Raw genomic sequence first — 14669 nt, 5'->3', positions numbered from 1 at the left:
GATAAAGGACTCGCAGCGACAGCTTACACGGCCTCGCACACCCTCAACACATAGGCCCTTTACATGAGCTAGTTCTTTTTTTTTTTTTTTATTCTCTTCAACACCACTTTGAAGAAGGAATTAATTTAATTCTCATTTGACTGAAGAGGAATGTGAGGCTCAGAGAGATGAAGTAAGTTGCCTAGGGTCACACAGCTTACATGAAGCTGAACCCAGATTCAAACCTGGGTCCATCCAAGCTCTTAGCTAATGTAACACACACTCCTGCCCACCTGAGAAATCACCTCTCGGTAACCTTCAAAGTCAACTCTAACCCTACTCTCAGGTTGGGAATTCCCAGGGCCAGTCTAAGGAGGAAATGGGGGCTGGGGAGGTAGCGGAGCAGAAGACTGACCAATGCAGTGGGTCCGGTCTTCAGGGCCAAAGGATGCTATGTTGGCACAAAACCTGAGATGTTCCAAACTTCTGGCCCTGGGGCAGCTGAGAACTCCTGCAGGCCAGCCCTGGCCTCTGCTGTGGGAACAGACATCAGGAATACTACAATGACAAGAGCAGCTGACATTTACTGGACCCTTGCTGCTTCTAGCCCTGTGCTGAGTGATTCACATGCAGTTTTCTGATTTAACCCTTGTCATATCGTTATCTTACTTTCAGAGATGAGAGAACTGAAGTCTGGAGATAAGACAAGATACGGCAAGCGAAAGGCAAGGCCAAAGCAGCACCCTTAACCACTCCTTGTGCTCCTTATGGAAGGGAGCCATTTATCATCACAATGTTGGCATGACAACCAGAAACATTCAGGCACTCCCCAAACATCCAGCTTCCCTCCACCAGGATCCATGACCTTAAAAGGCATCACAAAAAGAGTTTTTAGCCACAAAATCAGAAGACCTGAGGCTAGCTCCCCCTTGACCACTTAGTGGCTATGGGTATGTATGTCTTTATCCTAGCTGTACTTCCATTTTCCCTTCCGGTTGGGGAAGGAGTCAGACTATATCCCAGAGCCCCGGATGGGTCTAGAGCAACCCTGCCCCGTAAAAATACAATGTGAGTCACATGTATAGTTTTTAAATTTTCTAATGGCCACATTCAGAAAAGTAAAAAGACAAAGACGAAATTAATTGAATAATTATGTTATTAATACTATTAATTTGGCAATTATGTAACGATACATTTTATCCAGCTCAATACATCTGAAACATAATCATTTCAACATGTAATCAATATAAAAATATCAATGTAAAATTCATAGATTCCTTTACACTTTTTTCTTGCTAAGTCTCCAAAATCCAGTGTGTGTTTCACACTTAACAGCACATCTCAGTTCAGATCAACCCCATTTCAAGAGCTCGGGAGCCACTGAATGGACACTGTCCGGTCTAGAATCTTTTTCGGTCCATTGCCCATTTTAGGGGGACATGATGCTTCAACGTTCTCTCTCCCCCACCCCAGGAAAGCTCTCCTTTTTTTTTTTTTAAGATTTTATTTATTTATTTGACAGAGACAGCCAGCGAGGGAGAGAACGCAAGCAGGGGGAGTGGGAGAGGAAGAAGCAGGCTCCCAGCGGAGGAGCCTGATGTGGGGCTCAATCCCAGAACGCTGGGATCACACCCTGAGCCAAAGGCAGACGCTTAACAACTGCGCCACCCAGGCGCCCCCAGGAAAGCTCTCCTGATCCTAGACTCTGAGTCGACAAGTTCCATGGAAGCCCAGGACCAGGAGCTTGAGGCCACGATGAAGAGAAACCCCAGGTCTGCCTGGGCCAGGGAGGCTGGTGGCTGCTAGGAATGCTCCCTGTTCCTCTGCAGCTCGATTACTCACCAAAGCTCCTGCAAGGGAGACAATTCTGCTTTTCCTCCTAACCCAAAGATTCCCTTAATTGGAAATTCAGTGTGAGTTTAAAACCGAGCCAGGGAGCTGCCCCCCACAGGGTAAGAGCCCTGTAGGCATACAGGACGTGCTCCCTAGACACATGAGGAATCCAAATCTCCCCTGCGCTCCCCTCCTGGCAGAGCCTGTGGAGGAAGTTGGACAACACCTTCTCACTCAGAGATTCAATTCCCAGCTATGAGCCTGGCAGCCTTCTCCAACGGAGCTCAACATAGTCAAGTTCAAGGGCACAGGCCTTAGTGGCAAGGACAAGGAGGTCAGGGAAAGCAAGAGGGACGGGGAGGGGCAAGATTTTTTCCCCCAGCAGGTGAGAGCTTGGGGAAATCCCTCCTTTTTCACAAGCTTCTATTTCCTCACCTTTAAAATCGAACAGATTGGATGATGACAATGACTGCTTTTGCTGCTGGCTGCTCTGAGCCAGGCATTTTACAGGCATTAGCTCATCTACTCCTCAAAACAACCCTAGGAGGAAAAAAGATCCAGGGTTCAGAGTGGTGAAGCCCCTTGGTCACACAGCTCTTCGGTAGAGGAGTAAGAACTCTAACTCATGATCTTCTGAATCAAGAGCCTAAACTCTTAGCTGTTGTAAGCTCTGCCATGTCCCAGGGTGGCCCAGGACAGTCCAGGCTTATGCCTGTCACAATGATATACACTTGGCTTAAGAGTAAAAAGTGTTCCCTTTGGAAGAAGGGACAAATCTTCCTTCCAGAAGAATTCCAGCTAATGTATGTTGATACTCCTCCCTGGAGTATCTGCAGCTTAATTCTAGACTTTTCTCCCTCTCAAATGTAGACTGACCTCCCTGGAGTATCTGTAGCTTAATCCCAGACCTTTCCCCCTTTCAAGTGTGGACTGAATTTAGTGTCTGGATTCCAAAGAACAGAGTATGGGAAGGGGGAAATGGTAATTTTACAACAAAGGAACCTGGCAGACACCAGGTGTTCAAGGTTAACGTCATCTGTGATGACTCATGTTAAGACTGTGTGCTCCTGATATGATATGATATATGATATGATATGATATGGGCACCTTGCTTCCTGTAGTCTTCTTTTCCCAAATCTATAAGCTCAGTCTAACGATGAGACAAATATCAGAGAAACTGAGGGGTGTTCTACAAATGCCCAGCCAGGAGTTCTTCAAACTGTCAAGGTCATGAAAAAACAAGGGAAGGCTGAAAAACTGTCCCAGACCAGAGAAGACTAAGGAGACATGACCACTGCATGCAATGTGGGATACCGGATGGAATCCGGAATAGGAAATGGACAATAGAGGGAAAACGAGCACAACTGAAATGAAGTCTGGAGTTAAATTAACAGTAATGTACCAGTGTTGCTGTGACCAATGTATTATGGTAACGTAAGAACCTAACACTAGGGGAAACTGGGCCGAGAGTAGGGGTAATTTTCTTAAAATTTAAAAATACTTTCTTTCCATCTTAATGATACTAACCGCTCACACATTCACAGCAATTTAAAGTTTACAAAGTTCAGAGACAGCAAGATGTGCTGGTTGAAACTTCAGAATCAGACATTTAGGAGCTGAAGCCTTGGTTCTCCCACTTACTTGCCAGGTGGCCTTGGGGGACGTTACGTTCCTTCTCTGGGCCTCAGTTTCCACATCTGTATAATGAATTCACTGAATGACGACAATGACTTGTAATGCTTATTGAGCTTTGCTAGGTGTCCAGCACTGTAGCAGGTACTGTGATGTGCCGCCCAGTTTCCTCTTCAGGACCCAAGGACTTATTTCTCCTCTCCTCCTCTCCCAGCTGCTCAGAGGGGCACCTGTTATCAGCCCTGCCCAGGGATGGCCTTTGGCTGAAGAGAACCATCCAGCCCCAGGTCGTGCCCCCTTCTGGAGGGTAGATGCAGCCAGCCCAGGGGGTGTAAAGATCCAGCACCCTCTCCTCACCTAGGGACAACTTTGAAGGTCACCTCCACTGCGGCCCACCCCTTGTGGTTAGCTGCAGCCTCTGTGGAGACTGCAGCCTAGTGTCTCCCTCTGCCCAACCCAGCTTCCTTCCCTTCCCCACAAATGTTGCTCCTAAGTGTTTCCCATAAACTCGCCCCATGACAGCACTGTAAACCACGGGACCTGCACTACCTTTCTTAACCCTCAGACTAACCCTATTTTTATAGATGATACAACTGAGGTTGAAGACGAAAACTGATTTGGCCAAGAACATACAACTAAGAAATGATGGCATCACAGATGGGCAAACGGATCTGCCCAGGTCTCTGAGCTAACAGATGACAGAACCAAAATTTGGTCCTATGTCTGCTTTACTCTAAAGACTACAGTGCCACAGCCTCCAGCCCAGGCCATTTGGAGCCCCCAGCAGGATTGCTATGGGCACCAGGACAGACAAGTGCTTTTCACCACTGTCCCGTCACACCCGCTGCCCTCTCTGCAGTTCACTCCACATTTGCAAAACGGGAATAATAACAGTACCTACCTTTTTTGAGATTAAGTGAGTTAATTTATGTAAAAGCCTCGGAACAGTGACTGGAGCATAAAGAGCCCTTTATAAACGGCAGGTTAAAAACAAATCACATAAGCAGCATAAAGTTGCAAATGTGAGACACTGTAAGAAAATGCCCATGCAGTCAAGTGAGGTCAGCCTGTGACAGGGGGCTGGGCTTCATCAGCTCCCTAAGGGAGTCAGGCTTGACCTGAGCTCTGAAGGAGGAGTAGGAATTAAATGGGCAGCAAAGGGGAGGAAAAACAGTCCAGGCAGGGAACAGGCAGGAACAAAAGCTCTCTGGCAAAAGGAACTAAAGAAGGGTGAAGAAAGGCCAGCATGACTAGCGCAGAGAACAAAATTCAGGTCCAGGGCAAGAGTGATAGAAAAGCTAAAGAGGAGTGTAGGAACCGGATTATGAAGGGCCACTCACTACCTGGTGCTTTGGAGCAAGGCACTTTATCTCTCTAAGGCTCGTCTAACCTGTGTGTAAAATGGAAATAAAACCAGAACTGATCTTATAAGGTACCCTAAGGAGATTAAATGAGTCAATATTTGTAAACTACTAAAACGGTGCCAGGTACACAGCAAGAACTATAAATGTTTGCAGATAACATTAGGACTTTTTCTGAAGTGCAATGAGAAGACATGGAGGGGTCTGAATATGGATGAAAGGGTGGGTGCTGAATGGATAGGAAGGTGGGTGGACACAGGGCTAGTACGTGGATGGGTGACAGTAGCTGAGTGAGTGGAAGAGAAGATGGTTTGTTGAATGGAAGTAATGGTTGGGCTCTAGAGATGGTTGTATGGATGGATGACAGATGGGTGCTTGCATGAGTGGGTAGGCGGGTGGGAGTGGATGTTGCTTCAGTTGATGGAAGCATGGTTGGGTGATGGGAGTGACTGCGTAAATGGAGGAGACGGTGAATGGAGGTGGTTAGTGAATAAGGGGATGGGTGGGTGGTTGAATGGCTATCTGGATGGGTGTCTAGGTGGTTGGGTGGATAGGTGGGTAACTGAGGGGTTGGGTGGGTAGAAGGGTGGAAAGCTGGATGGGTGGATGGGGTGAATGAGGATGTGGCTGGATGCCTGTGGTTGTCCTGGTAGATGTCAGAGAGACTGAGAGATGAGGTCATTGTCCTCATGGAGGGGTAATTCAGGAGGTTAGTGGGGAAGTTAGTTGAATGAGAGACTGGGTGAAGGAATGGATGACTGGGTGGCTGGATGGGTGTCTGGAGGTTGAATGGGTAAACAGAAAGTGGAATGAGTAGGTGGGGTGAAGAGATGGTTGTTCAGGGGGCTATTGGAAAGCCTGGATGAATGGAAGGGTTAAGTGAATGGAGGGCTGGGTGAATGGGTGGACAGGAAGGAGTAGCTGAGTGGATGGATGGATGGATGGACAGGGGACCAGAAGTGCCTCCAGTTAATTCTCTCGTCGGTGGGTACCCCTGACGGTGAAAGAAGCAGAACAGGCTTGGAGGCTGGGCCTCCCGGGTTGCCCTGCCTGGAGCCCCTTCCCCAGCAAGGCCCACCCCGCCTGTGCCCAGCCCGCGGGGCCTACCTGGAGGCGGCGATCTCGGCCTTCTGGCGCGCGATGGCAGCAGCGCGCTGGGCGCCCTCCACGCTGTGCTCCACCTTCTGGCGGACCTTGTTGCTCTTGAGCGGCAGCACGCGGCGCTTGGTGCCCTTGACCAGCACGTTGTGGCGGTACTTGCCCTCCTCGCGGTGGCCGTCGGGCAGCGTGGTGCAGCCGTAGCCGTGGCGCAGGTTGTCCAGCCACTCGCCCTCGTAGCGGAGGCCGCTGGAGCGCTCGCTCACGCCGAAGCCCGAGCGCTTGTCGTTCTTCCATTCGCCCATGTAGGTCTCGGTGGTGGTGGCGTCGATGTCGGCCTCGAAGGGCGCGGCCTCGTCGGCGCCCTCCGCGCCCTCGGCGCCCTCGCCCAGGCTGGCGGTGGACGCGGCGTCGCTGGCGCCCGAGCTGAGGTCGCTCTTGAGGAAGCTGACGCGGCTGCGCTGGCTGCCCAGCGACGTGCGCGACTCGGCGCGCCTCAGCCGGCCTAGCAGCGCGCCCCGCTGGAAGAGGCCGCCGCCCTTGGGCGCCCGCGCCGCGTCGGCGTTGGCCAGCAGGCTGAGCGCGAAGCCGCCGCGCGGGATGGCGTTCGGGGGCAGCGCGGGGCCGTCGGGGGCGGGAGAGGCGGGCGAGTCCGGGGCCACCGTGCCGTTGCTGTGCTCGCTGCGCAGGCTCGAGAGCGACGTGCGCAGCGGCGAGCGCACCACCACGGCCATCCCGTAGGGCACGCTCTGGCGCACGCCGTAGCCGTGGCGCATGCCGTTGGTGAACTGGCCCTGGTAGGTCCCTGCGGGCGAGGAGAGCGCGCGTCAGTGGGCGGCTCACCGGCCCTGCTGGCGCGGGGCAGCGGGCGCGGTGGGCGGAGGCGAGGAGCGCGTGGGTGGGACAGGCGAGGGTGCGGCAGGGATGGGGGACGTCCGTGAGGGCGCGAGGACGCAAGGGGGCAAGCCGGAAGGCGTTCACGCAGGGGTGTGAATACTCCCGGTGGTGGGAACGCACAAGGTCACAGTGGGCAAGGCAGAGTGAGGTTGTGCGAGTCACGTCAGTGTGTGAAGCTGTGTGAGCAGGCAAGACCCCGAGTGCATGCGGTTGGTTAAACGAGTGTGTGAGGACACAAGGGGACGGCGAGGAGTTTGTGCGATGGTGTGAATATTTCCGGTGGTGGCCACGCGACAGGGTCACAGTGGGCGAGACAGAGGGAGTTCATGTGAGTCACAGCATCAGTGTGTGAAGCTGTGTGAGCCAGCGAGGCCCCAGGAGTGCATGGGGTTAAACGAGTGTTCAAGGACACTAGAGGATGGCTAGAAGGAGTTTGCATGATGGTGTGAATATTTCCGGTGGTGGCAACATGGCCGGGTCATAGTGGGCGAGGCAGAGTGAGGTCGTGTGAGTCACATCAGTGTGTGAAGCTGTGTGAGCAGGTGAGATATCAGAGTGCATTCCGTTAAACAATTCCAGGACACGAGTGGGTGGCTGGAAGCAGTTTGCACAATGGTGTGAATATGTCGGTTGGTAGGAACACAGCAAGGTCACAAGTGCGCAAAATAGGGTGAGTCAGTTTTAAAGTGTGAAGTTGTCCGAGCAGATGAGGTTTGGTGAGTGTGAATTTGAATGAGTGCACAGATTTTTGAAACACACAAGAGAGACTGAACATGCAAGAGAGTGAGTGACAAGACAGTGAGTATGTGTGGTAATGAGAATATTTGCCTGTGTGGGAGTGTGCAAGGTAGTGGGAGCATGTTGAATCATGAGTGTGCAAGGCAGTGTGCACACAGAGGGTGACTGAGATCACATGAGTGTGACATAATGGGATATAACATAAGGTCATGAGAGTATTTGAGGTCTTGAGTATGTAAGGACAGGCAAAGTTGAATGAGGGTGCAAAACCATGAGAAATTCAGCGTGTGGAGTTGGGTGAGCAGGCACCTCTGTTCGTATGTGAGATGAAATGCATGTGCTTAGTCATCCTATTGTGCAAGGTGGTGAACATGTTCAAGCTCGTGAATGGATAAGACAGTGAGTTCGCAGAGTAGTGTGACTACTGGAGAGCGTGGGACTCTTGGAAAGCACGGAAAAGTGTACCTGTGCAAGGCCACCTGCATAGAAGATTTTTATGGACATGGATGTCAGTCTTTTGACTATATGAGATCATGAGTGTGCAGTGCAGTGTGTACACAGTGGGGTAAGTGCCCAAGTTCCTGGAGGTGACATTATGGGTGTATGGGAGGTTCTGGCTGTGCAAGGCTGTCTCAGTGTTAAAGCACAGAGTAATATGTAGCACTTGAGGCTGAGTGTATCAGGTTGTGGGCATTAGGGAAACTGAGATCGTGTGAGACCATGTGTGTGCAGGATAGTGGTGTGTACAAGGAGGTATCTGCAGTGGAGGCCTGCATGTCCATTAGTGTGAGCAGGTGAGCTCCTAGGAACAAGAGTCTATGTAAGTAATCCACTGAAAGCCAGGTCTCTGCCTTCATCGTCATGCCTTCAGCATGTAGAACTGTGCCTGCCATAGTGTTCGGTGAGTCGAGGGGGGAAATTCAGAGCCTTTGTTTTAAACACAATCTCCTATTTTACCCTGGTTAACCAAAACACCCCAAAAGGCCTTCTTCCCAGCAAATTCCCAGGATGGGTAGGGAACTGAAGTGGTGAGCCAGGTAAGGGATTCCTAAGCTTAGCCCAACAGGTGTGCTTCCTCTCCAGCCTTTGCAGTGGCTGTTCCCTCTGCTTGGAACTCTCTTCCTCCAGATCTGCCTACACCTCCACAAGCACCCAGGTATCCCTGATCTACTTCTGTTTCCTATAGTATGTATCCTTTGCTAACATATCATATGACTTAATTATTATATTTATTGCTTTTCTTTCCCCACTAGAATAGAACCTCTATGAGGGCAGGGATCTTTCCTGTTTTGGTCTCCAATGCAGCCCCAACAGCTCGAATAGGGCCTGGCACATAGGGGTGCTCCATAAATACTTGCTGAATGATTGGCTGAACTTGTCTGGAAACTCCATCTCATTGTGTGACCTTGGGCAACTCTCTTCCCTTCTTAAGGCCTTAATTGCCCTGTCTGTCAATGACGTGTTGGATATGAACCTCTCTAAAGTTTGGCCTAACTTTCAGATGCTGGCCTTCTAGGAATTGGGCACCGTAACTCTGTAGGTGAAGGACAGCATGTCCACGTGACTCCACACTGCCCGGTCCCTCCCAGGACAGGCTGCTTCAGCTCAGGCCTCCAGTCCTGCCCATCCCCCAGCCTTTTCTGCATGAAGAGACCCCATTAAGAGTCATGTACAGTGCCTAGGGCTCACTGAAACCTCTCAAAGGTCCTATCAGGTCAGTCCCATGATGATGTTTCTTTACAGGAGAGAAGATGGTGGTTGAGAGGTTAAGTGACTTCACCAAGGAAGCAGAATCCAAACCCAAGTCTGACTGATGCCCAAAGCTCACACTCTGAGCCCACAGTTCTCTATCCTGGCTGCCCTTCAGAAGCTCTAAAAAATACCAATTTCCAGGTCTCACCACCAGAAAATCTGGCTTAATTTGTTGGGGAGGGTCCCCAGTTCTTGCAGCCTCTCTGTACAGCAGGCAGGTGCAGCCAACGGTGAGAGGGATGCAGAGTTCTCCTCCCTTCAATGACTAGCCATGAAAAACCAATGACCATAGAATATGAACTATAAAGGGCCAAAGAGAAGTGGAGAGGGACAGAGAAAGGAGATATCACTGGGCATGATCTCATAGAGGAAGATACAAACACATCTCCATTTCACAGGTGGAATGGTTTAGAGAGGTTATGTGACTTGCCCAAAGTCACCCAGTAAGAAAGGAGGAGAACTGGATTTGAAACCAGTTCAAATGGGTGTGTGTGGCAGGTGCAAAGAATAGAGAAATGAGAGCATGGTGCAGGGGATGATCAAATGGGGAGATGGATAGATGGAAAACTAATGTGTTACCATTTCCAAACACATTCCCATGGGGTCACATTGTATGGGAGGCAGGGGGACAGACAGAGATGTGAAGTCTGAGACAAACTGATCTGAGACATCATCTAATCTGGAGAACCTTGAACAAGTTACTTCTTCTGATTCTCAATTTGCTTATCTGGAAAATGGAAAAATAATACCCACTTTCTAGGGTTCAGGGGACGATTAAAAAGGAGACAACAAAAAAATGAAAACCACCCACATATCCATCAACTGGTAGATGGATGAACAGGTGGTCAACCACACAGTGGAATACTGGTTGGCATTAAAAAGGAATAGACTACCGATTATAGAGCATGGCTCTCAAAAACGTGCTAAGTGAGTAGAGCCAGAGATGAAAGAATATAGTGTGATTCCAGTTACATCAAAGCCTGGAAAAAACGAACGGATCATGACAGAAAGCAGATTTGTGGTTACCAGGGCTGTGGGTAGGAGGGATCCACTGCAAAGGGACATACGGGAACTTTCTAAATTGATAGAAATGGTCTATACCTTGATGGTGCTGGTGGTTACACAGGTGTATACATTTGTCAAGACTGTACACTTGAAATGCATTTTATTGCATGGAAATAATACCTTGATTTAATAATTAACTAATTAATTAATTAACTTCTAAGGAGGAAAAAACCCACAAACACCCCCATCACAGTATTCTGCAAATACCCATCGGAAAATCCTGTCAACTCTCCTTTCCGAGTGCATCTGAAATCCAGCCACTTCTCACTACCCCCGCTGTTACTAGATGGTAGCCCAAGCCTCCCTTGTCTCTTGCTGGGATTTTCATAATGGCTGCCACGCTGGTGTGTTTCCGCCCTGTACTCCTCTATCCATTCTTAATGCACCTATCACAGGGATTCGGTTCAAATGTAATAAGGTCAAAATCATGACACTGCTCTGCCTCTTCTCATGCAGAGGAAAAGCTGAAGTCCTTAGTGATCCATGGACCCTACCTGATCTCATCCCTGTCATTCCTCTGTCCTCTCCTCCCTCAGTTCTCCCCTTTCCCTCACTCCACTGTAGCCACAAAGGCCTCCTTGCTGTCCCCCTCACACATTAGAGATGGTTCTGTCTTGGGGCCTCTTTGCTGTTCTCTCTGCCTGTAATGTTCTTCCTCCAGAAATCTGAATGGCTCATTCCCAGAGAGGTATTTAGTGGTTCCTATAAGACTCACCCAAGGCAACACAGCTAATAAATATACAAAAACTCACATCCATGTTTAGCTGTGCTCCTTCCATTGTGCTCAGAAGAAAGAAGAAAAAAAAATCTATGAAAGGCGAAAGTCACCAAGAATAGAGCAGAGAAGATGGTAAACTGGGAGAAAGACAGAAGACATTTAATCTCTGGGTTGGACAAGTTTGTGAAATTAAACCAGCCAATCTACCTTTAGCTTAAAGTTGGCATGAGATGGGCTGACATGGTCCCTTTAAGCCCAAGAAAAACTGAGATTGCAACAGGAGAGCGGCTCTTGGCCACCAGTTGAGGAGGAAACGGCCAGGCTATATTAGGAAACTTACAAGCAAGTGGCAAGAGGCACAGACACCCAGGGGAGGCTGGGAGTGATGGGGCCCTGGGAAGGGGGAAAAGCCAAGTGCTGGGGCCATCCCCAGCCTGACTCTCTCTAAGACAGGGCACCTCTCCCTGGGGACAGGAGGAATGCATCAGCATCCAAAGAGAGGGAGCAGGAGGACCCCGCCCACAGCCATCTGGCTGAGAGGAGCTTTCTGTGGAAGGAAGTGCCTCCTGATAACCTTTGGACTGGCCCCCTCACTTGGCCTTATAGATTCTGTGGGACTTCCCACTGCCCTCGGGATGAGGGGCAAGATTCTCAGCAGGCTTTAAGGCCTGGTGTAGCTGCTCCGACCACCTCTCCTGATTCATCTTGAACAACTCTCCATTCACACTTGCCTTTCCACCTCAGGACCTTTGCACATGTCCCCCCTTCTCAGCATCTTCTCCTCTTCCCCTGGCCAACTTCTATTGATATTTCAAGCTTCAGCTTAAATGTGACTTCATCCGGGAGGATTTCTTGAGCCCTACCCCCTGAGACTGCTACATGATGTCATGTCGCCCTGTACTTCTTCTTGGCACTTTTCCCAACTGCAGTTAAATAATTACTAAGATCATCTGTTCACCATAAGCTTTTCCCACTGGACTTTGGCTTCCAAGAGGGAGGGAGCCATGTCCAGCTTATTACTGCTATGATTCCAGCATCTAGCACAGTTCCCAGGCCCAAGGAAGCCCACAGTAAACGTCTGATGAATGTATTTTCTCAGTGACACCCTTCCGTTCTTCCAGGGGCAGGAACCACATTTTCTTTATTCCCTCATGACTCAGCGTGTGGTAGGTTGCTCAGTGGTGGCTGGCGGTGGCTGCCAGTGTGTTCAGGTCTAGATTTAGCAGCCCAAATCCCGGGAATTATTGGGGTACATGTAAATGGCTGGTGAAGGCCACAACCAAATACAGTTCTGTCCCTCACACCAGGCTCCTAAATTTTATAAAACCTGAGTATTCACCTTCTCCCTGCAGCTGCCCTTCTGCTTTAGTAGAGAATAACCTGGGTTTTAACCTTCACTCTGACACCAAATAGTTCTAGAACATGCATGAACTATTTAAGCTTGCCGAGCCTCCGTTGGTCCTTTTTAAAATGGAGGTAATGATGCCTACTTCAGATTATCATTCATTCGTTTATTCCAATTCAGTAAGTATTTGCTGTGGATCCTGTATTCTTGTGTTAGATGCTGGGGACACAGTGGTAAATAAATAGACATGATCTCTGCCTTCAAGGGGCTTGGAGTTGAATGTCAGAGAGACTAGATTTAATCAACCATCAGAAATAAATGTGAGGCAGCCACAGCATGGTGCAGAGTGCCTTGGCTGGTGGGGGAGGGTTGGTTGACCACAGACTAGGTGAACCATATGTGAGGACGCTGGCACACAGTAAGCGCTCAATAAAGGTTAACTTTTTGTCAGGCCAGAATCTTTGCTCAGAAAAGCTGGCCCAGAAAGGATTAACTGGAGAGATGAAAAGGAGCCAGGGAGGACAGAAAGAACTCAGAGGGAGAGAGTGAGACCAGCTCCGATTCTCTGCCTTGGTCTGCTTGCTTGTCAGAAAGCAGGCTTCTACCCCCAGAATGCCCAGGCTTGGCTGATTTGGCCACATCTCTGACTCAGGAGGCCTTAAAGCTACTGTCCTTGGGAGGAAGAAAATTTGGGAAGTCTGTTCATCACTGAGACGTGCTTCCACACCTTCGAAACACACATGACAGAGTAGCTTCTGGAAGCCACGTCGATAGCACAAGATCCGCACTCCTGGCTAGAGAGTGTGATTTAATGCATGTGGACGCTGGAGTTTTTATAAAGCACCTCTGATGGTTCTAATATGCAACTCAAGAAAGAGCTGTAAAACCTCTCCACCGACCTCCAGTTAACCAGCCTGCTGGGCCCGCCAGGGGTTGTGCAGATCCTGGGGGTTACCCAACTGCAGACCTCTCCTTTGCTGACAGAACATCAGTGTGGTCCGGGGCCCAGCCCTCCTCCCTGGGCCTCAGAGAAAAGTTCCCTATGCAGGGGGGTTTCCTGACTGCTCTCAGCCAGATGTCCTGTCTACCCACCTTGCCAATGATTGGATTCAGTGTGAGCATTTGATGAAATCCAGCATTGAGACGAGAGGGGAAGTCAGCTGTGGGGGCAGGCCAGGGAAGCAGGAAAGAGTTCCTTGTTCTTATAAAGAGAAACATGCAGAAATGTAGTCTTCTGCTGCTGGGTGTCTTTGCAGGTGGAGGTGACCCCTGGAGCTGTGGTAGCCAACTTGGTACCATGAGTGGAGCTGCTGAGAACAGAACTGACACTATGGATGGCAGAGCAAAATGTGGCAGGAACCTGGGCCCTAGTTGACACCGTTGAGCCTCTAGTCATCCAATCCTGAGACTGCCCTACCCCTGGATTCTTCTTTACGTGAGATCATAAATATCCTTATATGATATTTATGTCATATATGGTAGCCACTAGACATAAGTGGTTATTGAACACCAGATTGCAAAGAATTAGTACCCCCAAAAAAAGAATGTAAAATATCTCACTAATAATTATATATTGATTACATGTAGAGATGATTATATTTTGGGTAATGGGTTAAATAAGATATATTATTAAAATTAATTTCACCTTTTTAAATATGGCTACTAGCAAAGCTTAAATTGCATATGTAGCCCCCATTATATTTCTATAGAAACTACTTGTTTAATTCACTTGGAATTAGGGTTTTCTGTTGCCTGCAGACAAAAAAAAAAATCCTAACAAGTATAGGTGTCATCATTCTGATTTCATAGTTGGAACAATTGAAACTAAGAATTTAAATGACTTGGTTTGTAAGGTTTGAAAGCCCCCACCCAAACCTCAGCTCTGAAGGAAGCTGATCATTTCAGAAACCCAAGGGAAGTCTAGGAGATCCAGAGTCCACTTTGAAACACAGACAAAACATGTGAGCCAGATCAGGGATTCTGCCTCCAAATACAGAATGGACACTGAAAACACCACCCCCTCTGGCCAGTGACACCTGCCTATTTCTAGGAGACTGTCTGAGGTCTGAACATCAGTGTCCCTGGAGGATTGAACAGAAATGGAGAGAGAAGAATCATGACTAGCTCCTCTCCAGGGGTCCCTGCTGCCTATGGAAGTCCTGACCTGACAGTTCAGGGTCTTCATGACCTGGTCCCAATGCGTCCTCCCAGTTTTATCTTCCCAAATCCACCAAAGCCCAGCATCAAAGCC

At 49.2% G+C, this 14669-nt stretch overlaps 1 protein-coding gene across 1 annotated transcript in view; it reads right to left on the bottom strand.

Annotated features, from left to right (window-relative positions):
* Window positions 1–14669, bottom strand: part of JPH2 (junctophilin 2) — a 64665-nt gene that overhangs the window by 36636 nt on the left and 13360 nt on the right. The window contains exon 2 of the mRNA XM_026502928.4: window positions 5913–6708. Within this exon, the coding sequence (XP_026358713.3) occupies window positions 5913–6708 (796 nt within the window). The remainder of the gene's footprint in view (window positions 1–5912; window positions 6709–14669) is intronic.

This window comes from Ursus arctos, unplaced genomic scaffold (genome assembly GCF_023065955.2).
Source record: "Ursus arctos isolate Adak ecotype North America unplaced genomic scaffold, UrsArc2.0 scaffold_16, whole genome shotgun sequence".
NCBI lineage: Eukaryota > Metazoa > Chordata > Mammalia > Carnivora > Ursidae > Ursus > Ursus arctos.
Note: the sequence above shows the minus strand (reverse complement) of the source record. Positions and strands in the feature narration are given on the sequence as shown.